We start from the raw sequence: 26,784 nt of genomic DNA, 5'->3' as shown, positions 1-26,784 counted from the left end.
CTGTCAAAGCAGAGTGATATGGCGCCACCCTGTGGAATATTTACAATTAATCCAGATCAGACTTTAAAATCTAATTCACACATGTCAAATAACGTTATAATCAATATTTCAGAATAATTTAAACTCATATTGGTGGGATATCTATATTCATTCCTCCCAGTGGTTATTTCCAAGATGAAACGAGTTAAGGCCAGACTGCCTTCTTAAAACTTAAGAAATATAAAAATGAGCCAAATGAGCCAGTTTTTTGAACGGCTCTTTGAAAGGAACGGCTCACCAAGATCCGGCTCCCCTCAAAGAGCCATAAATCCCATCTCTACACCCTGCTATACTTCCCAAGAAATCTCATGTGTCAGCCCTGCTTATCAAACATCATCATGAGCGTGCACATCACCAAGGAGGAGGCATGACCATGAATGAGTTACGAGCGCATGGTATATGGATCATAGGATGTGGTATCCTCACACATTTACAGGTGTGTAAAGTGTAGGAAATACAGACGAGGTTCAGCAAATGGCAGACCTTCCAGAGGAGAGAACAGAAATATCCCCTACCTTTACATACTGCGGTATTGACTGTTTTGGTCCCTTTCTCGTAAAGGAAGGAAGAAAGGAATTAAAACGATATGGATTGCTGTTTACATGCTTATGCTGTAGAGCAGTGCATATAGAAACACTGGATGACTTGACAACAGATGCGTTCATGAATGCACTTCGAACGTTCATAGCCATCAGAGGACCTGTCTGCCAACTGAGATGCGATCAGGGAACAAATTTCATTAGAGCAAGGAGAAAGTTTGTTGAGTTGCTCAAGGGAATGGATCAGGAACGGCAACAACCAATGGGTTGTGAATTTGTGATGATCGTCCCTTCTGCAAGTCATATGGGTGGAGTATGGGAACGTCAGATCCGAAGCATGACAGCATCTTGACTGTCATGCTCGACAAGTCTGCAAGCAGGCTTGATACCACAACCCTAAGAACATTTCTCTATGAAACAATGGCTATAATCAACAGCAGGCCCTTAAGTGTTGAACATCTCCATGATCCTACTGGCCCAGAGCCTCTAACCCCTGACCATATTTTAACCATGAAATCATCGATCATTAGCAAGGAAGATCTCTATCTGAATAAAAGGTGGAGAAGAGTGCAGTTCCTAGCCAATGAACTCTGGCAAAGATGGAAACGCGAATATCTGCTAAACCTCCAACAGCGGCAAAAATGGCAAAGACCCTCAAGAAACTCGCAAGTGGATGACATTGTGATTGTACAAGATGACAACCTACCAAGAAGTGAGTGGAAACTTGCCACACTTGTTGAAACCAACCCCAGTCCAGATGGCATGGTGCGAAAACTGAAACTACTGATCACTGACACTGCATTTGAGGCAAACCACATACCACATCAGTACACATTGAGAGACCTATTCACAAAGTGGTCACACTACTTGAAGCTAACTAAGTCATGTACATGAAATCACATTCATGCACATCCTAAGTATTTCATTCATTCCTTGTTTTCTTTACAAGAAAATCACACATTACAGGTTAAGAAGTGATTTTGGTGGGAGTGTAAGTGCTGTTACAGAAATGCAGTAGGCATAATTCTTTAGTTCATTCATTGGTTTAGTTAATAAATAAATAATTTATTTATTGAAGGTTAAAAACAGGTTAAAAGGTGTTCAAGTATTATACTGAGCTGATTAATAAGTTACAGGTTAATTAATGTATTGTGTATGTTTTTGTTGTTCCCATGGCGGAACTAAAGTTTTTTGTTTTGTGCTTCTAAGTGGCTACAACAGTACTGACTGAAGGACATTGGAGGAAGTTGTGAACGCACAGCTCATGCTGTTTAAGTATAACTGTCAAATGTGAAGCCAACAGACCTCTTCTCATGACCAGCCCCCAATGAGGTATTTTTTGTTGTTCACATTTTCATTAAGTTTTATTTGCATATGTTTATACAACGTTATGGATTGTAATTTGTGACATGTCCTGTTTGTATGTAATTTATCACAGTTCTCACGGCGTCAAGGAAACTCGATATGAGAAGACACCTGCTCATTAAAAACGCCCATTTCAAAGAACCAACCTGTGTCTGTTGTTGTGAAGAGAGCTACACTACCTAAAATAAACATCTGGCGGTTTAATATGAGCACAGTAGTGCAGTTGTGCAGAATGACAGCGTGCAACAGTCGCTTTGTCCACTCTTAAGTCTAGAATGTGTGTGATAACATCCAGCATATAGATGTGTGTGTGATCAAGTCCAGCATATAGATCTGTGTGTTTCGCCTACTTAGTCCCACTACACCTCCAGGAGGCTAGGCGGTGAACTCCGGCATCCCAGAGTCACCCCCCCTAGTGCCAGTTCACACTGCTCCTACACAATCCAAACAGCACTGCCACGTTCAACTGACCCAGGCCTGTTTAGGAGATGCTCCAGGTAGTGGCCAGTGCCGATGCTACCATTTAGCTAATGCTAATGCTAATGCTAACCGCTAAGAAGAACAGAAGAAGACAATACAGTTCCGATGCTACCACTTAGCTAATGCTAATGCTAAATTCTAACCGCTAGCTGCTAAGAGGAACAGAAGAAGACAATACAGCTAGATTCACCTATACTGTTAATGTTAACTGCTAGATGCCAATACTAACTGCTAAGATACTATAATACTACCACCGCTTTAGCTGTTGTTAGCTGCTACAATGCTACCACAGGCCTAGATGCCACATGTAACTGCCAATTGCCGCACCACCATCATCTACCCCTGCCTCTCACCAACTGTACCAATAAGAGCAGGGTGTGGAAATGCAATCCCTGGTTCGGGTAGGGGGTAGAAAGTAAAGAGGTAGAGTCAAAGATGAAAGTAGGTATTGGATACAAACCCTTGTTCGGGTTGGGGTAGAAAGTTTAGAGCAGGCATCTCAAACCGGTTCCATAAAGGGCTGTGTGGCTGCAGGTTTTCATTCCAACCCAGGAGGAGCACATCAGGCCAACCAATCAACATCAAGGGATCACTTAGTTATCAGCTGAAGACTTAGGAGAGCGAGAAGATGGGGCGGGGAAAGCAGAGCAGAGGAGAGGTTTGGGGAAAGCAGAGCAGAGGAGAGGCGCCTTGTTCAGACTTGACCTCTTCTCCTGCCAGATTAGGCATGCATGTCCTCTGCCTCCCCCCACCCCTCACTGCCCCTATTTCACCCCCCAACTACTATTATTTCTCCTAATCCATATCCACTGACTAGACCTAGCAGCCTCATCTGACATCTCCCTCACTGTCTTCCTTAAATTTTGCCCCTGCACTCCCAGCTCCCTCAACAGTGAAACAGCTGACCCTGCAACCAAACCTGTACACCCCACTTCAACCGGACAAACCCTAGTCTTCCATCCCCTCTGCTCAGATTCTGTCTTTAAATCTGCATACCTAGTCTTCTTCCTTTCATAAACTGCGTCCACTGAATTTTCCCAAGGGACTGTTAACTCAATAAATACACAGTCTTTTCACTCATGGACCATAAGACAATGTCCGGCCTCAGATTACTATAAACTATTTCCTGGGGCACAACTAGCTTTCCTCCCAAGTCGACCTGCATTTGCCAATCATCAGCCCCTACCTGGCAGCCACCTACCTGCCCTCTCCCTGACTTAGCAGCTCCATTTTTCTCCCCCTCTCGAACAAACTGCACACCTAACCTCTCCTTTCTAGAACTTCCAGAATTCACCTGCTTCCTTCTCTCTTCAATGCCTGCGGCTAAGCTTCTCAGCACCTGATTATGTATGTTAGCCACGTCTCAGTAAGACACAGTAAACTGCACTCCGTGAAGGTCTTTAGGTTCTTTGTCAGCGCAGCCAGTTTGTCGATCTTACTCGGTAATAATTTCACGTTTCCCATGATCCATGAAGGCACCATAGGCTTGAATCTCCACTTCTTTTAGCATAGCGCCGGCTCTGCAGCCCCAGTACGGCTGCCTTATGTCCACAGGTAAACACGGACCACACAGAAGCGGGACTTTGCTCTCAAGACGTGTAAAAAGTTCCTCGAATAAACAATCATCATCATTGTTGAAAAGTCCATATCCATAGGATAGAGTAGTACTTTCCTGGAAAGCATCCATCCATCTATCCATATTCTTCCGCTTATCCGAGGAGGGGTCACGGGGGCAGCAGTCTAAGCAGGGATGCCCAGACTTCCCTCTCCCCAGACACTTCCTTCAGCTCTTCCAGGGTGGCCCCAAGGTGTCTATCCTTGTAAAACATCCAACTTTGAGTGTTTCTGAGCTGGAAACTTGATTTTCAGAGCTTCTGGCACTTCAAAACAGCTTCAACAAAACTAAGCATGTCAGTGTGCTGTAAGTGTCAAAATAGGGTTTTCTCAGCGAGAGAAGCACAAAATAAACATTTGCTGCATGGAGAACATGTTTTCAGAGTGACTCACATAAAACCACATTATCCCTCTACAACATCCACATTTGAGTGTGTCTGAGCTGGAATCTTCATTTACAGAGCTTCTGGCACATAAGAGAAGCTTCAGCAAAACTAAGCATGTCAGTGTGCTGTTTGTGTCAAAATGATAAGCCCGTAGGGCTGTCAGGGCTTTCAGGACTCACAGGCAGAACACAGGACACGAACTGAAGGCAAACTCAAAAGGCTGGTTAATTTAACGAAAATGTTCTTCCAAAAATCAACAACAAAAGGCGCTTAGGCAAAAGGCAACTAAGGCAGAAGGGCAAATAACTAAAGACACTGAGGATCAAAAGACAAACGAACAATACAAGACAAGACTCTGGGTTTACTATAGCTGGGGTAGCAATAACAACAAGGCACATAATGCACAAGACGATCTGGCACAGGACAAAGGGAGACGGGGACTATGTATACACGAGGTAGCAAGGAACAGGTGGAGACAATCAGGGCGGGGCAGACAATCAGACAGGCGGGAAGGACACCAGGAAGTCAAGGGTCTGAAACGAGAGGAGAGTTAGGGTTTCACAATACAACAGGAAGTGCATAACAAGACATGACACTGTGAACAGACCCGACGAGACATGACACAAAATCATCGCTTTCTCAGCGAGAGAATCACAAAATGAACATTTGCTACTTGGAGAACATGATTGCAAAGAGAATCACATAAAACTACCTTTTCCTTCTAAAACAGGGGTCGGCAATCCACGGCTCCAGAGCCCTGCTCCGGCTCCCTCTGATGCGGCTCCCTGTGGCTTTTGGAAATAATTAGTGAGTTTTGGGGGGTTTTTTGTCAGTCAAATTTTTATTTGTTTTAACATGATATCTTTACAAACATTTTCAAATGTCACAGATGTAGCGTAAAGAAAATAATAGTTTGTTTAAGAAAATTTAAAAAAAGAAACAGACAGGATATAAACAAAAATTAAAATAAATAAAAGAATTGTTAAAAAAAATTACAAGATTTAACATTAATAATAATTAAAAAAAAACAAAAAACCTCAGCCCCCACCCCTGGCACCCCTCATGATTCATGCACATTCAAAGCATACATAGACACACTTACAGGCCGAATAAAACCTATCCTTCCCACCATGCCTTGAACCCCTCTATGGTGTTCCATCCTTTATGTCGTCCATGAAGACATCTCATACCTGTTTCGTCTTACTTGGAATATTATTCACCCTGACAATCATCTTTTCAAAGGCAGCAGTCTCTTTCATGAGTTTAAACACTCCTTTGGTGAGGCCTGGTGGCATTAAAGTCTTATCTGCCAGCAAACATAGTTGTGGGGATTCTGGTAGAGGTCGTTTAAGCCATCCCTCAAGGTTTTTCAGCACCACCTTCCAGAAGGGCAGTTCCAAAGGGCAGTCCCAGATGGCATGAAGGAACATGCCCAACTCCTTATGGCATTTCCAGCATTTTCTGTGCTGAGTTAATCCCTTTTTAAACAATTTCAGTGGTGTAAACTAATATCTATGTAAAATCTTATGATTGATGAACTTACTTCTTGCATCCCTTGTAGCCCAGCCCACATTTGAAATCACTTCTTGCCATACACCTTCACTAATCTCACCGCCATATTAGTCTTAAGCTTTCACACATTCTTATTTGAATATTTACATTTTTCTGTAAAATAATGTGGCAGAGTGCAGTGTATGACAACTGTTGAGAAATTCTTGGACCTTGTTTTCTCCTTTCTCTGCCCATTCTAATCCAAAAGTAGAACTCACACTACTCCTCTACTGTAAATATTTCCAGAAATCCCCTTCGTCTGTTAAATCATATTGTTCTTTAAGGTCCTGAAATTAAATAAATGACTGGTCCCAATAGAGGTTATTTACAACACGTATCCCTGTTGTCAACCATGCACCCCAGAAACATGTCTTTTTCCCTATACAAATTGAGGGGTTATTTGACAAAGAAGAATAACCCTGCTTGTAAAGGACAGAGCCGCTTGTACTTCCTCAGAAGGCTGGTGTCCTTCAACATCTGCAAAAAGCTGCAACAGATCTTCTACCAGTCAGTGGTAGCGAGTGCCCTCCTGTACGCAGTAGTGTGCTGGGGGTGCAGCTTTAAGAAAAAGGACGCAGCACGCCTGGACAAACTGGTGAGGAAGGCAGGCTCCATCGTTGGCACAGGGCTGGACAGTCTGACATCTGTGGCAGAGCAACGGTCACTGAACAAACTCCTGTCCATAATAGATAATCCTGATCATCCACTGCACAGCACCATCTCCAGGCAGAGGAGCATCTTCAGTGACAGACTGCTGTCATTGTCCTGCTCTACTGACAGACTGAAAAGATCCTTCCTCCCCCTCGCCGTACGGCTATACAACACCTCTCGGGGAGGGCGACAATAATCAACACAACAACTCTGAACTCACTACACACTTACACCACACACCATGGACACACACACACTTTATCACACACACGTCTATATGCTGGACTTTATCACACACACATCTATATGCTGGACCCAAGTTTGGACAAACAGACTGTTGCACACTGTCATTTTGCAAATGCACTACTGTGCCCATATTAAACTGCTCAGATGTTTTTCCTGTATTACAGTTGTTTATCCTGTATAGCCAGATGTTCAGATGTTTATCCTGGATAGCTTAGTTCTATATTTTTATTTCACTATTTTTCCTTATATTGTTATTTTGTATTGTATTTTTGCCACTTGCTTGAAAGTTGTTCTTTACTTGAAAGTTGATCTCTACTTGAAAGTTGTTCATACTTGAAAGTTGTTCTTTACTTGAAAGTAGTTCTTGTTCTTATTTTGCATGCCCTTGTGTTTCCACCCTTTGAGCTGCTGGAACTGCAAATTTCTCTTTGGAGATTAATAAAGTATCTATCTATCTATCTATCTATCTATCTATCTATCTATCTATCTATCTATCTATCTATCTATCTATCTATCTATCTATCTACCTACCTACCTACCTACCTACCTACCTATCTATCTTGTACCGTGAAATCCCCAAGATCTTATGTGCTCTTACCCAAGCCCACTGAGAATGTTGTAAGATTAGGTTTTCCTCTTCTGTCTGTCTGCCTATTTTCTTCTGTGATTACAATTTGACAATATTAAACCTTCTCAATCTTAACCCAACTAGGGCTTGACCCATAGTCTGTCCAGTGATTTGTTATCTTGTTCATTTCAAATGATATGCTATATAATTCCATATTTGGAAGAGCCAGTCCCTCAACATCTCTTGAGGCACAGAGTTTCTCCATTGTTTACACTCTAGATCAGCTGTTAGCGCTGTGCAACACCAGCATACTCAAAGCGGAAAGACCAGAGATCCCCGCGGAGTCACAGAGATGGAGCAGGGGATGCAGAGCTGGAGTTAAGTGCTGGGACAAGCAATGACGGTATAACCCATCCATGCCATCTCTTATTATGGGGAATGTAAGATCTCTCCCGAATAAGATGGAAGAACAACCACACTGCAGCCGGAGTATTGGGAGTGTAGTGTCATGTGCTTCAACAAACTCATGCCGGACACGCATGTCCCTGTGGATTATTTTCATCTGCTGAGAGCGGACAGGCAAGTGACGGAGTGCGGTAAGAGAAAGGGTGGAGGCATAGCAATGTTTGTGAACAAGAGATGGTGTAATCCAGCGCATATTGGTGTAAATTTAAGTTAAGTTTAAGTTTATTTACTTTATTAATCCCAAGACTGGGAAATTGCTTCTCTGCATTTAACCCATCGCTGTTGAAGAGGAGGTTGTAAAGGAGCAGCACAGTGCAAGAGACATTGACCTACCAGCTGTTAGCATGCGGCCATATTACCTGCTGAGGGAGTTCTCGCATGTCATCGCGATAACTGTGTACATCCCCTCCTCGGCCAGAAGCAGCATGCGAGCTCCTACACAACATGGTCTCACAGCTGCAGACATCACACCTCCAGGCCTTCCTCCTCATCTCTGGAGATTTCAATCATGCTTCCCTGACCTCAACTCTTCCCACCTTCACCCAGTATGTCAAATGCCACACCAGAGACAATAAAACACTGGACTTACTCTATGCAAACACCAAGGATGTTTACAGCTCTTCACCCCTCCCCCCACTGGGCAGATCTGATCACAACCTGGTTCATCTGCAACCTACCCACATACCTTTGGTGAGTAAACAACGGCCAACCATTAGGTATGTGAAGACATGGTCAGATGAGTCCAGTATGGCACTGAGGGACTGCTTTGACACCACCGACTGGGAAGTGTTGTGCAGTCCTCACGGGGAGGACACTGACACTGCATATTGGACTTCATCAACTTTTGTGTGGACAACACGTTGCCAACCCCTGAACTGAAAACCCCACTGAATGAGAAGAAAAAGGTGTTTAAGTCTGGGGACAGAACTAAGTTGAAGAGGGTGCAGAGAGAGCTGAAGAGAGAGATCAGGAAAGGCAATGGGAATGGGCACATGAGCTGAACCTGTTTTTTAACAGGTTTGATTCTACCTGCTTCATCGCTCTCTTTCCCACCTGGAGAGCACTGATAACACAGTGAGGATCGTGTTTTTTAAGGGGGAAGCTGGAAAGTGCCGGAGTAGACTGTCACCTGGCTGCATGGACCATCGACTACCTCACCAACAGACCACAGTATGTGAGGCTTCGCGACTGTGTGTCGGATGTGGCAGTTTGCAGCAACAGGGCTCTGCAGGGTACTGCGCTCTCTCCTTTCCTCTTCACCCTCTACACATCGGACTTCAGATACAACACAACCAGCTGCCACCTCCAGAAGTTCTCCGACGATACAGCCATTGTTGGATGTGTATCACAGGGGAACGATTTGGAATACAGGGAAGTCATCACTTTATCAGCTGGTGTGGACTAAACCACCTGCACATCAATGCCAGCAAGTGCAAGAGGTGTTGATAGACTTCTGCAGGAAAGCACCCCAGACTTCACTGGTGTGCATCCAGGGATTTGACATTGCGATCGTGGAGGAGTACAAATACCTGGGTGTACACCTCAACAATAAACTGGACTGTTCCACGAACACTGATGCCCTATATAGGAAGGGCCAAAGTCGTCTCTTAATGAACTGGTCAGGAGAGCTAGCTCTGTCCTGGACTGCCCTCTGGACACCACTGAGGATGTAGATGAGAGGAGGATGTTAGCCAAGCTGACATCAATCATGGACAACCCCTCCCACCCCTTGCATGACACAGTGGGGGCCGTCAGCAGCTTCTTTAGTAACAGACTGCTGCATCCAGTGTGTAAGAAGGACGCTACCGCAGGTCCTTCATTCCATCAGATGTCAGATTATTCAACTCCAGCACCACTTAACATAAGACTGTGTTGATGTTGTTTGACAAATTATGCTGATATCCATACATTTTTGGCAATATTACATATCTCCTTTTACATTTTGTGCAATATTACATATCATTTACTGTTTTGTATATTTTATTCTTCAATAGTAGTAACACCATTTTTTATTATTTTTAATCTGAAGGCAGCTAACATTGTTCTTCTTTCCACAGCTATTGGGGCAATACATACTTTTTACATATTTTTTTCTATTTTTTTCTACATATTTTATTTTTCTTTTATATAGTCAAATTTCATTTTGCTTTGTATAATATGTACATATATATAGTCTACTTTTTATTTTGTTTTTTTTTTCGAATGTTCACTTATCTTAAAAAAAGTGATAAATGTCATATGATGTCTGGCAGGATTGGAATGGGGAGCTGACTCTGCGTCACTAAAACACATATATGTAACCTTAGTACAATCGTGTTTAGAGTATGCACTGTATATGGATCAGCAAAATCTGTACTTGCAGACCTGGATATCATGCAGTGGCGGCTCTTGGTGAAATATGGTGGGTGGGCTATCAAATGCATAATACTGATAACATCATTAACATAACTGCAAAAGCAACATCACCTATGATACACACAGTTACATCAATTACAGGTACACTATACTTTTTTAGTGCTCTACATCAACACTCTTTCTCTCCCTCTCTCTCTCTCTCTCTCTTTCTCTCTTTCTCTCTCTTTCTCTCTCTCACACACACACACTCTCTCATTCTCTCTACACCCTGGGTTGCTCTCACACACCCTCTTTCTCTCTTTCTCTACCACACACACACACACACACAGATAAGCACTACAAAACGTGCTTCAACTGCAACGACTGCCCACAGATAGCCTGCTGCAGCTGTTTTATTACAATTGTTTGGCAACATGTAGTGCCAAACACGCCTTCAGTACAACAGATAACCTCAGCAAAAACAATGCATCGCAGTTCTTTAACAGGTCTACATGGGCCTACCTTATTTGAAATGAAGCTCACATCGATGGCTTTTCTGGGATGCAAACAGGTTAATCACCATGTCTGGTAATTTTTGGATGAAGTCCCAAAAATTAAGACAGCATGGCAAGTGCATTTAATGTGTCCTGCCCCATCATACTGTCTGAGAAACGATTTAATCCTCTTGAGCATACTGAAACACCTCTCTGACTCTGCCGATGTCATCATAGTTGTGATGGCTACTTGTGTTAATTTCAGTGTCTCAGAAAAAGTGCTCTGAAGGTTGTTCTCCGTCAGCATCCTCAAAAGTGACAAAGCCGACTTTAACCCCCGAACTCTGCGTTACTGTACATCGCAATCAGCTCACCTTTCAATTTCTCTTCACATTGTTTGGTCGATGTGATCCCAGTCTCTTAACTTCCAGCTTTTCCTCCAAAGAAATTGAGGAAAATGGACAAGAAAGCAAATAATCCACCTCGTTCATGCCAAAACCCGCCATAGCTGAGCTTTTTCTCCCTCATTCCCAACTCTGGCACAACTCGCTGCTATTGGTCAAAAGTCAGCGCCCTGTTGGCTGACTGAAGTTAGCCCAAATGATTAGTAAATCACGGGGGCTTGACATGACACCTGTCAATCACTAACAAGAATGAAATGAATGAAAGTGGACTGTACGTGCTGGGACTGTAAAAAAAAAAAGCCCATTTAGAGATATTCTATGTTTTTCTTTTGACTGATTGGTGCTGTTGCTAACTTTGGTTTCACCTAAATTCGAAACAATGTGTTGAAAATTATTTTAAAAATAATTTTCTCATGTTTTGTGTGTTAACTTGGAAGGGCTTAGCCTCCCCGATATCATGCAAGCTCAGACTTTAAGATTGTGTATAGGAGCAGTGAGGACTTCGCCAGTGTGTGCAATCCAAGTGGAAGCAGGCGAGATGCCGTTATGGATATGTCGCAAGCAACTGATGGCCAACTACTGGATTACATAACATAAGGGGGCATGGAGAGAGCCATCTGGCAAAAAGGGTGCTGCAGGTGTGCTGGGAGAAGGACAGACCACACAAAGAGTTTCGGCTGGACTGGAGATCAAGTTGCAAAAGATGGAGGAGTATATGATAAGATAAAATAAGATAAGGAATAGATACACTTTATACACTTTTTCCCCAGCTGAGGAAATCTGGTGTTACAGGCAGCATCAACAAAAATAGAAATAGCAAAGGCAATGGAAAATAAAAAAATACTAAATAAAATGTTGACTATATATATGTGCATTTTTATGCAAAAGACTATTAAAAATATTGCCAATGGAAAGTATTGAGAATTATTGAAGTATAGTATGAAGTATATGATAAGGAGTTTGGCACTACTGTAGTGTGGCCAGTTAGGCCTGTCAGGATATTAGAAAACCCCTGTGTCGATCTAAAATTGCTCAAAATAAAGCACAGTAATAATGCCAATTTAATAAGCAAATACCATAGTGACAGGGACCGGAACTATCAAGACAGTATTCAGATTTTTAGGGTTTGCAGTTGCAGACAAGCTGGCGCTGAAGCTACACGCAGTGGGTCTGCCTGCAGCACTGTGCCACTGGATCAGAGACTTTCTCACCAACAGGCCTCAGGTGGTGAGAATAGGGAACATAACATCATCCCCTCTGGTCCTCGGCACGGGCACGCCACAGGGTTGTGTGCTCAGCCCAGCCCTCTTCACCATGTTTACTCACAACTGTGCTGCCATACACCCCTCCAACACAGTTGTGAAGTTTGCGGACGACACTACAGTAGTGGGTCTCATCTCAGATAACAACGAGACCCACTACAGAGAGGAGATACGCCAGCTCACCCAGTGGTGTTCAGCCAACAACCTTGCGCTGAATACAGGGAAGACCAAGGAGGTCATTGTGGATTTCAGGAGGTCCAGGAAGACGGATCACGCCCCCCTCCTCGTGGTGGAGCGTGTAGACAACATCATGTTCCTGGGCCTCCACATCATATCTGATCTTTCTGAAGAAGGCACAACAAAGGCTCTTCTTCCTCAGGAAAGTGAAACAGGCTGGACTCTCTTCTACAGGGCCACAATTGAAAGCATCCTCTGCCTTAGTTTGACAGTGTGGTATGGCAGCTGCACGGCACAGGAGAGGAAACAACTGGCACGGGTGGTTAAAACTGCACAGGGCATCGTGGGCTGCCCCCTTCCTGACTTAGACTCTATATATGAAGGCCGGGTCAGGAAGAGGGTGAGATCCATCGCCACGGACCCCAGCCATCCGGGCCACAGACTGTTTGTACCGCTTCCATCAGGAAAGTGATACAGGAACATCCGCACCATATATATATATATATATATATATATATATATATATATATATATATACACATATATATGTGTATGTATATGTGTATATGCATATATGCATATATATGTATATACATATATGTGTGTGTGTGTGTGTAATATATATATATACATATATATATATATATATATATATACACATACACACACACACACACACACACACACTTTGGGGACAATGTTCAAGGGAGGAAATGGATATTCCGCTTTTCTAAGAACGACTGGACTAAGGGGATGCTGTAGTAGCTCACCTTCAATTGGGTCCTTAAGCAGAGTAAAACCAGAAACCAGAGGGTGGCAGTAATGCAACGTGGCTGCCAGCTGCCATAAAACCTCATCGAAGAAGAAGGAGAAGAAGAAGAAGAAGAAGAAGAAGAAGAAGAAGAAGAAGAAGAAGAACAAGAAGAAGAACAAGAACAATGAGCAACAGCAGAGGGAGGGGTAGGGAAATTTGAAGGAGAAACGAATGATGTAGCTAATAAAAACGTTTAGATCATCTTCAGAGAGAGACAGTCTTAGGTTTGTTCTGTAGGTAGGGAACTGGCGTTGCTGAAGATCGTTTCTGACCGGACCAAATCAGGTAACACATTGAGAGCCGATGACGCTGATGTTTTAGCGTCATTGCTAACTGTAGCTAACATTACTCTGAGAAACAAATCATAGACGAAAAATTCCATCAAAGCCAGACACAAACGACTGAGCTGAAGTTAACTTATTTAGAACACGGCACTCTTAAATACTCGATTCTGATTGGTCCATCGCCAAAATTCAGCGGTGTTTATTTCTCGACAGACGACCGCCTGCTCAGGAATTCATGGACACTCATAGACTAAAGGGGCAATCCGTTAATGTGCCAAGCTCAATAACAAATTGCCAGCTGATTTGAGTGGCAACATATGGTGCATTTTCCGGACATTGACAAATTTGATTCGGGAGGACAAAACACTTGACATGTGGCTGGAGAATGACATGTCGCCAGCAAAAAAAAGAATGGAAAAGTAACAACGCTGGACCAACAGGTGAAGCAATATTAAGGCACAAGCGACTTGAGGACACAGAGATTGACAAGATTGAAACGGACAGACACGAAAAAGACACCAAGAAAAACACGGTATGGACGATCAACGTGTTAAAAGACTGGTTAGTGGAGACAAATTGGAAACAGATATTTTTATGTATGACGCTGAACGCCTAAACCAGCTGCTGCGGGACTTTTATCCCTCAGTGTCAAATAATAGCGGTAAACCAAACTCTGTCGCCAGCTACGTCTCTCTCAGGTCTGGGATATCCCGTCACTTCTCCAAATTTGACAAACATTACGCTAAATAACCGTAAAGGAATAAGTTATCCTGCCTGCCGCCCTGCGCACAGTGAGTGGCGGTTGCTATGCAACGTACGTGTTTACTTTCAGAGCCGCTGCGCAGTGAGAGCGGTGACAGACGATAGTAGGCAAATTTTAAATCAATAAAATATCTATTTTTTGTCCACGTTGTATTTCCTTTTAATTGTTCCACCTTTTCTACTTTCATATTGGATTGGTTTTTTTTATTATTTTAATCATGTATTTACATATTTAATTCGTTAGTGTTTTAGTTTGGGTGTGTGTTGCTCTCTGATGGTGTATTGTATTTTATTCTAGGAAGAAAGAGACTTGGTCATTTGAAATTGAGGCCTCAAACGTCCTTTAGAGGAGTATTCTGCAAATCACTAACATAAACCTTTCTCTCTGTTGTTTGCTGCCAGGATGAGGAGGTCCTCCTCCTCCTCTCCTCTCCCAGCTCCTCACCCCATCCCCCCCTCTCTCTCCTCCTTTTCCTCCTCTCTCTCCTCTCTGACTTGCTGTCCTGAACTTGACCTGTCTGTCACACTCAGCCCTGGCTCCAAGGCCAGCCACATACACATGAAGCCTCACCCACTGAAGAAGAGTCAGCAGAGTAACCAGTCAGAGCTGAAGCCCCACCCCAGAGGACAGACAGGAAAAAAGCAGAAAACACAGGTGACGACATTACCCTTTAGCCCTGATACCCTGATATGTATGTATGTGATGACATCATCCTGTAGCCCTATGTGTGTGTGTAGTATAATACTGCTTTGTGTCTGGTCTTCTGCAGGTATGTTCTGAAGAGCTGGTGGTCGTCACAGTAACACCGGAACCTGACATCAGACCTCAGAGGGGGAGCAGAAGACATCACCATGGTAATGAGATCCTGACAGTTTTTGCTGAGTGTGTGAATAAATCTAGGCCTGCAGGGTTTGACATTAATGGAATAACAGCGTATGTTTCGTTTCGTGTTAATTTATAACCATGCTGCAGCATCTCCTCTGCCCTCTGTGTTGGGGCTGAGCTCCAACTATGCTCGTTACTGTAAGTGGGGACTAATCATGAAAAATACGTAAAAATGCAGAACACAAAAAAAGTAACTCAAATTATGCTAAACTGGAGAAGTTGCAAGAACAGAGACTCCGGTACCTAAGAATTCAGGTACCTAATAAGCAGCTTTCACAAGAATAATTAATGGAGTTAAAGAGAACACCTGTCGTGGAATTCAGTGATGATAGCAAGTGGCTGTGTGATTTGGCCTTCCTAGTGGATTACAAATACCTCTCAGAGCTGGACCTCAAGCTCCAAAACTTCAGCCAGCTCCTCAGCTTTATGCTTTCAAATGTGGAATCATTTGATGCAAAATTAAAACACTGGCAAGTTGAACTAGAAAAGGGTAACACTGTGCATTTTCCAACTCCGCAACAAAAGCCTGTTATTATATTTGAATATCGTGGTGAGCACGCAAAACTCCTTCAGGCATTTGGTGGCAGTTTACAGGACATGGAAAGCAAACAAAATTAACATACTTGCTTCGCCATTTAACATGGGACAAGTTGATGTGCCTGACAACCTACAACTCGAAATTGTTTAGATGTAAGGCAGCGACAAACTCAGAGCTTGATACAACATCCTCCCTCTGCTTGAGTTCTATAAACTGTATGTCCTGAAGGTTTTCCCATTCTGAAGAGACACGCACTGAAGTTTGCATCTCCGTTTGGGGCAACTGCCTACTATGAGCAGTTTTCAAAGCAGCTGTGGCTCAGGAGTTAGAGCAGTCAACTCCTTATCAAAATATCCAGGTTTGATCCCTGGCCGCTGCAGTTTACAAAACGAAGTATCCTTAGTGAAGATACTGAGCCCTGGTGGATGCTTTGGACTTGTGTTGCAGTCAGTGGCACAGGGAGGACTGCTGGAAGGAAGAATGGATTCAATTAAAGGCCAACAAATTCTGGAAGCACACATATCTTCTGTAAAAAATTGCAAGATGAAAAGAGGATGGCTTCCACAACGGGATAATGAGCCTAAACAAAATCCACAATGGACTACTTCAAGAGGCATGAGCTGAAGCTTTTGTCGTGGCTCTGACAGTCTGAAAAACACACCAAAAGGCATTTTTAGCTTGTGCATTTTCTGTTGATATTGTTCTGTACATTTTAAGAGGCTGTGTAGTCATAATGCATCAGGACATAGCAGCACAATCTACATGTAACAAAGCTCCTCTACTAGTGTTGAAAAAACACCTCCCAACAACAGATCCATGTCGGAGTTTTGTCTTTTAAAATGTAAAGATACTTCCAGTGAAATCATGTTTTTGTTGTTTTGTTGTATTTATTTTCTTATAATCAGTCAGACTGTCTCAGCGGTTGCTGATCAGTAGAATGATCAATAACAGCATTTTTTTTCTGCATCTCCAGTCCCCAGACAGTGGGCGGTGCCTCCAGCTGAAGCATTCAATCAAGGTCCTGACTGCCTGGAGAAGGTGGAGCCAAACACCACTCTGGCTTTAAAGGCGGAGCTTCAGTCACTGCAGGTTGACACTGTTTTTCAGTAGACTGTCAATAAATCATTATTGAGCCTGTTACCATGGCAATCTGTCTGTTGCCCTGCAGGGGCTGATGTTTAACTCCCAGAAGGCCATCCAGGAAACTCTACAGAGGTCTGAGAGGACCAAAAACCTGATTAATACCAGAGCTACTGAGGGTAAAATACACACACACATACACAGGATGCTTCTTATTTGCCTCATTTCATGTCTTCTCATGCCTCACCATCATGAAAGATGTCTCAGTGCCCTTATTTATGTTCAGAGGATCAAGGAAGATGCCTAGATCATCCGTCACAAGTCTTTTATTAGACTAACACACCCCTTAATTAGAAATGAGTTTTATACCAGGACAAATTCAGCTCAGTGTAATGTCACGAGGAAGTGTACATTTTACTGGTGTTCTAATTCAGTATTTAGTTTAAAATTGTTGGATCTGTGGTTATCGTATCTGATTCATTAATTTATCACAAAGATTTTCATTGTCAGTCATTTTCCCATTTTAATCTTTATGATGGAAAAGAACTCCTCCCTAATAATATCTGTCAGTAAAAACATCTGAATGAAATATCAGTTGCTAAGAGGCTGCATCAGATAGAAAGTGTAGTTTGATGTGAGATATAGTTACATTTACATTTCCTCTTCCTAAAACATATACGCTATTCTCATTTTCATCATAATTCTCATCAGAGACTAGATTATTACATAATAATTTTACAAACAGAACATCAATAAACGGATACAGCTAATAAAGTGTTACTAGCTTACGTGCTTCAGTGTCTAAGCAATAACTTTAGGAAGTGTTGTTTGACAGATCTGTTTGTAATATAAACTAGACAATGGCAGTGGCACAAGGGGGCTGCTGGTGTGTCTATACCACTGTCTATATTAGTATATTATATTAGTTTATTACCTCAATAAATATTCCCACACAGAAGCAAACCTTCATGTAGAGCAGGGGTCCCCAAACTCTTTCCTGTGAGGGCCACATAACTTTTCCCTTCTCTGATGGGGGCCGGGGTCAGTTTGCAACAGAAAAAGTGTAACAATCGCAGGGGTGCCTAAACGTAAAGCATTTATTGTCTTCCAGAAAGCCACACATGACCAAATATTAACAACCCTTTCCAGGATTTAACAGAAAAAAAAGTCAGGAAATAAATAACACTCTTTATGAAATAAATAATAACCAAACAACCCTCTCTGGGATCTTCGCAGACAAAAAGCCTGTGGAACATTAACTTTCTGTTGTGCCGATACAATCTTAAAGTTCAGCTTTGTTGTCAGAGCAGAATCTATAATTAAATGACTCATATGAGCAGTCTCTCAAAGTTCTTGTGTTCCTTCCTTATAATCCTTTTGTAGGGTCCAGTAGGTTTGTAGACACCGCTGTTTGCAGCTCTCTCTCTCATCAACGTCCCTGTGAAAACCACAAAGCAAGCAGGCTGAGAAACCGAACTAAGTGATAAAGCACCTACACAGCAAAATACATTTCACTACCAGTATGGTAGTGGAGATGGATTTCATCCCAGTAGATTTTATTATGATTACTGTATTTTCCGGACTATAAGGCGCACCTAAAAGCCTTTAATTTTCTCAAAAACGGACAGTGCGCCTTATAATCCGATGGGCCTTTTATATGGATCAATATTGGTTAATTATGGCTATCGTAGTCAGGGGGCGTGGCTGAAGTAACAGCGGTAAAAGTGTAAAGGGCGTTCCACTCTCTGCGTGCCGTTATCCTTTTACTGGCGCATGCTGTCACCTGTCAACCTGAATAATAAAATGACTGTTTCACTGAACAATGAAAAAATATCAATATATGCTAAATAATAGCCAATTAAAATATTAATCAAACGTGGTTAATGTGATTTCTGCTCCTGAACCTCAGCGCACAGCGTCTGCACATCAACTCTGTGCACCGTCACCTGCATCTTTACGCAGGATAAACTGTCATCTGTGAGCGTGCGCGGTGTTTGTTTCAAAACGAACAAACTAAAATAAAATGCATTTTAAATAAATGCTCATTAATTATTTTCAAGAGCCGCATCAGAGGGATGAAAGAGCTGCGGGTTGCCAACCCCTGATCTAGTGGATGCATAATGCAACCCAGACACAGTACACAGTACGGTACTTTCTGTCTATGCGCCTTATAATGCGGTGCGCCTTATATATGAAAAAAGTTTTAAAATAGGCCATTCATTGAAGGTGCCCCTTATGATCCGGTGTGCCTTTATAGTGCGGAAAATACGGTATATTTGTTTATACTCAGAATGACTCATTCAAATCAGAAAAGAGAGCTTACCTATGTATGTTCATCAGTGTGAACTGGCGGCCTGCATCTGGCTGGTGAGAAGTTGAATGTCGGGCTCCATGCTTGTCACAGCCAGTCTCAAACACTGATGCAGATGTTCATCTGTCAGTCTTGATCTCATCGGAGTTTTCAGGAGTTTCACCCACTTTAACACTTTGCAGCACAGTGCTTGCTAGTGAATTAGGCAGTGGACTTGTAGCGGGGCGGTGAGACCCCGTTCCTTCATCTCCCAGTTCATGCGTCCTATTAGACCCGAGACGCGCCCACCATACTAGGAGCCCCGTCAGTCGTGATGCTGGCAAGTCCAACTCTTTCATTGTTTGACATACTTTGCCGAAAATATCCTCCCCCCTCGTAGTCCCTTTGAAGACTTTGAAGGGCTGCCAGCTCCTCGCACATCTCAAAGTTTGCGCTAACTCCACAAATACAAATGAGCAGCTGCGCTGTGTCCTGCAAGTCCGTGCTCTCATCCAGTGCTAACGAAAAAAAGTCAAATTCTTTCGTCTTCTGCTGCAGCTGGGCATATACATTACCCCCGAGTTCTTCAGTGCGTCTGGTGATTGTACTCGCCGACAGACTCACGGCATTAAAGAGCCTCCTTCTCAGGACACAACTCCTTCACGACTGCGTTCAAACATTTGTTGACAAACTCTCCATCACTGAAAGGCTTACCGCTGCTTGCTATCAGCTGAGCAACCTGAAAGCTGGCCCGAACAAATTGGTTCAGCTGAGCTTGGCGTACAAAAGTATTCTGCTGAGCTAACAGTGATTTAGCTTTGAGAGTTTGTCTGCTCGCATTTGGCCTTGCAAGCTATCATACTTATCTTTGTGACGGGATTCATAGTGTTGCCGCAGATTGTATTCTTTGAATACCGCCACCGTCTCTTGACAGATGAGACAAACAGCCTTTTCTTTGACTTGAACAAAAAATTAATTGTTTGTCAACTGCAAATTAACTACCCTGCATTCTGCATCAACTTTTCTCTTACGTGGGCACGAATGATCGCCCTGTACCCAGAGTCTTAAGTTCTGCGGGGTTGGCAGAACATTGTATGTCGCCCCTATCAGAAATTTAATACGGCCTTCCTTCGTATTCCACAGGTCCCTCCAACTAAGTTTCCTCTTCTCAACACCTTCCCAATTCAACCATTGTCCCTGTTTGGCCTGACCAACTGCTTTTGCCCCCCTTACAACTCCTCCTGCCTACACACCTGTTCCACTACAAGCTTTCTTTTCTCCTTTAGACCTGCTTTGTTCCACACTGGTTTGCTTGGGCCAAGCCCCAAGCCTCCCCGGCCAAATTGAACATTTCCTACTATTTCTACATGCCTAAGAGCTGCCTCTTCCTCCTGCACTGCTGCCCTTGGGTTCCATTTCCTCCCCCCAGAAGGGTTCGAAGCCACATTGCTAACTAACATGTCCTTACTCCCAGGTAACAAAAGTTCTGTCCTAACCTTAGTGCATTTAAACTCCTCTGTTAGACTGGATACTGGCAGCTGAAGCATTCCTTACCCATACAAAGCTTCATTGCTTAAGCACCTGGGAGCACCCAACCATTTTCTAATATAAGAGTTAACTAGCCTTTCCATTCTCTCTGCTACAGATAATGGGACTTCATATACTGACATTGGCCACATTAACCTAGGATACAAGCCAAACTGCAAGCACCACAATCTCAGTTTTCCTGGGAGCCCTGATTTATCTATTCTCTCCAGCCCTTCTGCAACATCCTTTCTAAATTGCACAACCTGTTCAACATCATTCAGGTCCACATTATACCACCATCCTAGACTCTTGACTGATTTCTCCCTAATTGTTGGGATTTCCTCACCATCTACACTACCATTCAAAAGTTTGGGGTCACTTAGAAATTTCCTTATTTTTGAAAGAAAAGCACTGTTTTTGTCAATGAAGATAACTTTAAGCTAATCAGAAATACACTCTATACATTGCTAATGTGGTAAATGGTTTTTGGTGAAATATCTACATAGGTGTATAGAGGCCCATATCCAGCAACTATCACTCCAGTGTTCTAATGGTACAATGTGTTTGCTCATTGCATCAGAAGGCTAATGGATGATTAGAAAAACCCTTGTGCAATCATGTTAGCACAGCTGAAAACAGTTTAGCTGGTTAGAGAAGGTATAAAACTGACCTTTCTTTAAGCAGGTTGAGTATCTGGAGCATTACATTTGTGGGGTCGATTAAACACTCAAAATGGCCAGAAAAAGAGAACTTTCATGTGAAACTCGACAGCCTATTCTTGTTTTTAGAAATGAAGGCTATTCCATGCGAGAAATTGCCAAGAAAAGGAAGATTTCCTACAGTGGTGTGTACTACTCCATTCAGAGAACAACACAAACAGGCTTTAAACAGAGTAGAAAGAGAAGTGGGAGGCCCCGCTGCACAACTGAGCAAGAAGACAAGTACATTAGAGTCTCTAGTTTGAGAAATAGATGCCTCACAGGTCCTCAACTGGCAGCTTCATTGAATAGTACCCGCAAAACGACAGTGTCATCATCATCTTCTACAGTGAAGAGGGCAGAGTGGCAAAGAAAAAAGCCATATCTGAGACTGCCAATAAAAGAAAAAGATTAATATGGGCAAAAGAACACAGACATTGGACAGAGGAAGATTGGAAAAAAGTGTTATGGACGGACAAATCGAAGTTTGAGTTGTTTGGATCACACAAGAACATTTGTGAGATGCAGAACAACTGAAAAGATGCTGGAAGAGTGCCAGACCACATCTGTCAAGCATGGTGGGGGTAACGTGATGGTCTGGGGTTGCTTTGGTGCTGGTAAGGTGGGGGATTTGTTCAGGGTAAAAGGGATTTTGAATAAGGAAGGCTATCACTGCATTTTGCAACGCCATGCCATACCCTGTGGACAATGCTTGATTGGAGCTAATTTCATCCTACAACAGGACAATAACCCAAAGCACACCTCAAAATTGTGCAAGAACTATTTAGAGAAGAAGCATGCAGCTGGTATTCTAGTGGCCAGGGCAGTCACCAGATCTAAACCCCATTGAGCCGTTGTGGGAGCAGCTTGACTGTATGGTACGCAAGAAGTGCCCATCCAGCCAATCCAACTTGTTGGAGGGGCTTCTAAAAGTTTGGGGTGAAATTTCTCCAGATTACCTCAACAAATTAACAGCTAGAATGCCAAAGGTCTGCAATGCTGTAATTGCTGCAAATGGAGGATTCTTTGACAAAAGCAAAGTTTGAGGGAAAAATATATTATTTCAAACACAAATCATTATTTCTAACCTTGTCAATGTCTTGACTATATTTTCTATTCATTTTTACAACTCATGGTGGTAAATAAGTGTGACTTTTGATGGAAAACACAAAATTGTCTGGGTGACCCCAAACTTTTGAATGGTAGTTTATAGCAAACTTCCTATCACTTACTTTCCCTCTGTATATTGAAATACTCCTTGACTTACTAGGCTTAATTTTCATACTAGCCCTCTTGAGATTCTGATTGACTTTACCTAACAACCTCCTTGTACATGGCACTGTTGAAGTTAGCAGTGTCATATCATCCATATAAGCCCTAATTGGTGGAAGACGCATTCCATTCTGCCATCTCTCCCCACCTACGACCCACTTGGAAGCCCTAATTATTACCTCCATAGCCATTGTGAAAGCTAGCGGGGAAACTGTACATCCTGCCATAATACCAACCTCCAGTCTTTGCCAGCCTGTTGTGAGCTCTGCGATACTTGCACACAGTCTGATGTCTTGGAATTATGCTTTCACCAAGTTAACAACTATCTCCGGCACTTTAAAGTGGTGAAAGGAACTCCTCTTCTCCCTAAGGTGTTCTGCCCCTCTGAGTACTGCTAACCTGCTTCTCAGTTCCTCCTGAACACATTAATTCCCTCCCTTTCTTCTTCTGACACCTTCCTCCACTGCTTTTCTTAACTGCCTCCTTTCCTTTACTAGCTTCTCTATTTCTCTTTGCCGCCTAGACTTGCCGACCTGCACCCTCTCGCCTTTCCTTTTGACAAGCACCCCAAATCACTCTAGACCATAGGAGTAAATCACATCTCCATTTTTTTCCAATTTCTCCACTACATCTCCTCTAAGCCTGCTTAGTATGACTGATAAATCTCTATTAACTGCCTCCCACTCTTTACTATCATTTGCCCTCGGCCACCTAACTCTAGCTTTCTGCTCCATGCTTCTCTCCTTGGCTGGCCTGTTGACCTCAACACCAACTGCATCCCCTCTCTGTACCTCCTCCTCCCCAGGGATAGTGTTACTGATATCCTGCGAACTGTGGTTTTCTACCTGTCGCTGGACTTCATCCGACTGATTTGACTTCTCAAGAAATACTGGTTGATGCGGCCCTTCCACCGCTAAACACTTCTCCCTTCCCTGATGAGTTCTAAGGCCTCAGATTGATGTTATTTTCTGCCAGCCACATGGGCAAACTTGAAGCTTCTTATCTTCTGCTGCACAACTTTTGCTCTCCTTAGTTGCCTTCACTGCCACCTGAGTACTGCTACCTCTGGCCCTAAGAGATGGGTCCGTGCCCCCATCACTCACTGAGTCATGTATCCAAGGCGTAGTCATATCCGTTATCCTGTTTGTTACCATGCAATCCACATGTGAGTTATCTTCCAGATAAATTTATCTATGGTGGCATTGCTGTTTGTCCATGGGGACTTGCGTAGATAGCGGTTTTTAATGTGACGTCATTGGCAGGCGCAGCCTGAGGGGGGTGGTTTCACTCGTTGTCATGGAGATGTGTCTGGTGTGTGTTTTTGTGTGTGCTTTAACTATCCATACATACAGTATATATACACTGTCCGAGGTTTTTTGAGCCCAGCCCAACCTGCAATACTGAAGCTGAGTTCAGTTGCTTATTGGACAGAGGTTGTTTTCAAACAATGCTCTTGTTTTGACGTGCTTGTTTAGGGGGCACCTTTGATCTTAATGGGCTTTAATCATACTCAGGCTGGTTGTCATGGAAATGTGTGTGTGTGTGTCTTATGACACTGAATGTGTGTGTGTGTAACCGACAGTTACACCTGTTGACAGTTAATTCTCCCCTTGAGGAACAGCTACTTTTTAGCTGTCGGTTTCTCCCGAACAACTTGTGATTGCGAGAAAACGGTAGCTGCTATCAAAAAAACGATTAGACTGTGATAAGCATAGAAGTCTGGGCCAGATGTACGTGTGTTTGGTGTTGAGATATGTTTTAGAAAAATCCGTAAATGGTCAATTTAAAAGGACAGACTGCGACAGACTGCGAGACACAAAACTGGAGATTGTATTGGCTTACATGGATCAGCAGAGCAGGGCAGCTGGTGCAAAATCCCTCTTTATTTAAATTTGGTGGGGGCTAACCCTTTAAAATTGAAATCAGAGGCGAGAAGAGACGTTTGTCTACAAAAGGATCCAAAAATGATGTGTCTCCTATTCATCGTTTGGAGTTTATGGCAATTTTCTCTTTGCAGATGAATAAAGTATCTATATCTATCCATCTTTAAAAAAATTCAGGCGATTTCTCACTGCCTCTCGCACTCTAGCTGATGACATCACCCACTCTAGGGGCAGAAATTCTGAGCATTTTTTGAGAAACTTAATGGTCTTCAGATGGTCAGGGATCGAAAACCGTAAGAAATATCAAAAAGTGAGCCGAGGTTCATTTTGAGCCGACAAAATTATCTATGTTTTAGAGTTTGAATGAAGTCTCTAGGAAGTCTCTATGGCGAGGCAGTGGAAACTTGAAAAAGGCTGAAATTTGAGGAAATTTCCCATTCATTTCTTACGGGAAATTTTTCGCATTTTTTTGCGAATAACTTTGCGAATTAGTAACCAATTCTGTCATAAGTACATAGCACACCATTCCCGATTGAGCCGCATGTTTTGATATATAGTTTGCGAGGGTTTTCTCAAAGCTGCGGGACTAGTTAAGAGCCGAAATTCTGGCAGAATATGAAAAATAAGAAGAAAAAACGCGAGAGATTACAATAGAGATAGAGATTACAATAGTGGCTCAAACATAGCTCGAGCCACTCAGCTCTTTAGCTCTTTGAGCTCTCTGATTTTTCTAACATTTCACATTCCCTTTTGTAATGCTGGAGGACACTACTACATTGCTGTGCTGCCAGTAGTAACTGTGTCATTATTTATGCAAATGCAAACTCCAAAGCATGCAGAGCTATTAACTTCTGCAGACTGAATCCAATTGTGTCATGCCATCGGAAATGGAAGCCGGTTAAGGTGACTTCTCAGAGGAAAAGAAAATTTCTCTAAAAATGTATTTCCTTAATCTCTCTCCTTGCATCTTTTGCTGCATCTCATTATATCTTCAGTGGGAGAGACTAAGATGCAAGGGGAAGTGCAAGTGTGGTGAAAAGCTAAGTTAGGATCAGGGTGCAGAGCAGAGCTCCAGACAATTTCTTTTATCACCAACCTGTAAAACATTTTTAACCATCCTGAAGTGAACTTAAATGGTCCCAAAATCAAAATGGTGTTTCTTTACTGTCATCTGTATCTGTCATCTGTAGTAGTACTTTTACCTCCAAACTGTACTTAGCTGAAACACTTCAGTACATTTATTTACTGTAAACTGTTGTCACATTAATCACATTAACACTATAAATTGGGCAAAGCAAAAACACAAAAGTGAATTGAAGTGAAAGCTTTATCACTCAACTTAGACTGCTAAATTACAGCTCAGTTTATTTTTGTTTGCCTTTACTCTGGGTTTTTGGATTTGTATGTACATTATGTCACAACCTTGATTTCTGCTGTCTTTCTGTGTCTGTAGTAGTGAATGTCTCTCGCTCTCAGCCTCTCTTCACCTCACTGGTCAGCATCAGTGTGCACAAGGATGAGCTGATCAGCCAGTTGCTGCAAGATAGGCTGCTGCAGGCCTCAACCCCCTGCTGCCATGGAAACAAGGCAGCAGATAGCCCCTTGCCTCTCTTCTTCATGACCTCTGACCTCCTAAGACAGAAGCCCCTCCCACCAGAGGAAGCACCAGTAAGCATCAACCCCCGCCCATTAACACACCACGTCCAGTCAGCCTTTGATCTCTACAGACAACAGAGACGCTATGAGGCCACCCCATGACACACAGAATAGTTGTGCTTGGGTGGAGGTACTGAGGCTCTTATTGACTGTGTGATGTCATTGAATAATAATCCATTTTTAAATTATAAATATATACTGTTATGTTTTGATTCATGTAAAGAGCTACTTTTTGTTTTTTCAATAAAATCTTTTCAAACATTTTTACTCTTGGACAAAGTCATAACTGATGCCGTGTTGTAGGTCATCCAGGCAGAAGGGTTTGTTTGTGATACAGAACAAAACAAGGGTTAGGGGTTAGAGTTACAATTCTTTCATGATGACTCTCCCCATGCCTTCAGACAACTACACGGTTTGGGATGAAGAGCCAAAGGTAGGGCACGGCTGGATGCATGTCAGTTAGGGTTAGGAAATCAGACTTTGAATATAATGCACTGTCCATGACTGCACTACACTAGA

General features: G+C 42.8%; 1 protein-coding gene across 4 annotated transcripts; it reads left to right on the top strand.

Moving 5' to 3' along the window:
- Window positions 1-13,483: 13,483 nt before the first annotated feature.
- ppp1r35 (protein phosphatase 1, regulatory subunit 35) lies at window positions 13,484-26,526 on the top strand. Of its 4 annotated transcripts, none has more exons than XM_041957389.1 (6): window positions 13,484-13,674; window positions 14,967-15,090; window positions 15,206-15,290; window positions 16,833-16,948; window positions 17,028-17,118; window positions 26,063-26,526. In XM_041957389.1, exons 2-6 carry the CDS (start codon window positions 14,995-14,997, stop codon window positions 26,365-26,367), a joined length of 693 nt encoding a protein of 230 aa, XP_041813323.1. In that variant the 5' UTR covers window positions 13,484-13,674; window positions 14,967-14,994; the 3' UTR covers window positions 26,368-26,526. The 4 variants fall into 4 exon arrangements, with proteins under 4 accessions (XP_041813323.1, XP_041813320.1, XP_041813324.1 ...); XM_041957386.1 differs by having other exon boundaries at window positions 14,838-15,090; XM_041957390.1 differs by lacking the exon at window positions 13,484-13,674 and adding an exon at window positions 13,696-14,205.
- Window positions 26,527-26,784: the final 258 nt, after the last annotated feature.

This window comes from Chelmon rostratus, chromosome 17 (assembly GCF_017976325.1).
Source record: "Chelmon rostratus isolate fCheRos1 chromosome 17, fCheRos1.pri, whole genome shotgun sequence".
Classification (NCBI taxonomy): Eukaryota; Metazoa; Chordata; class Actinopteri; order Chaetodontiformes; family Chaetodontidae; genus Chelmon; species Chelmon rostratus.
Note: the sequence above shows the minus strand (reverse complement) of the source record. Positions and strands in the feature narration are given on the sequence as shown.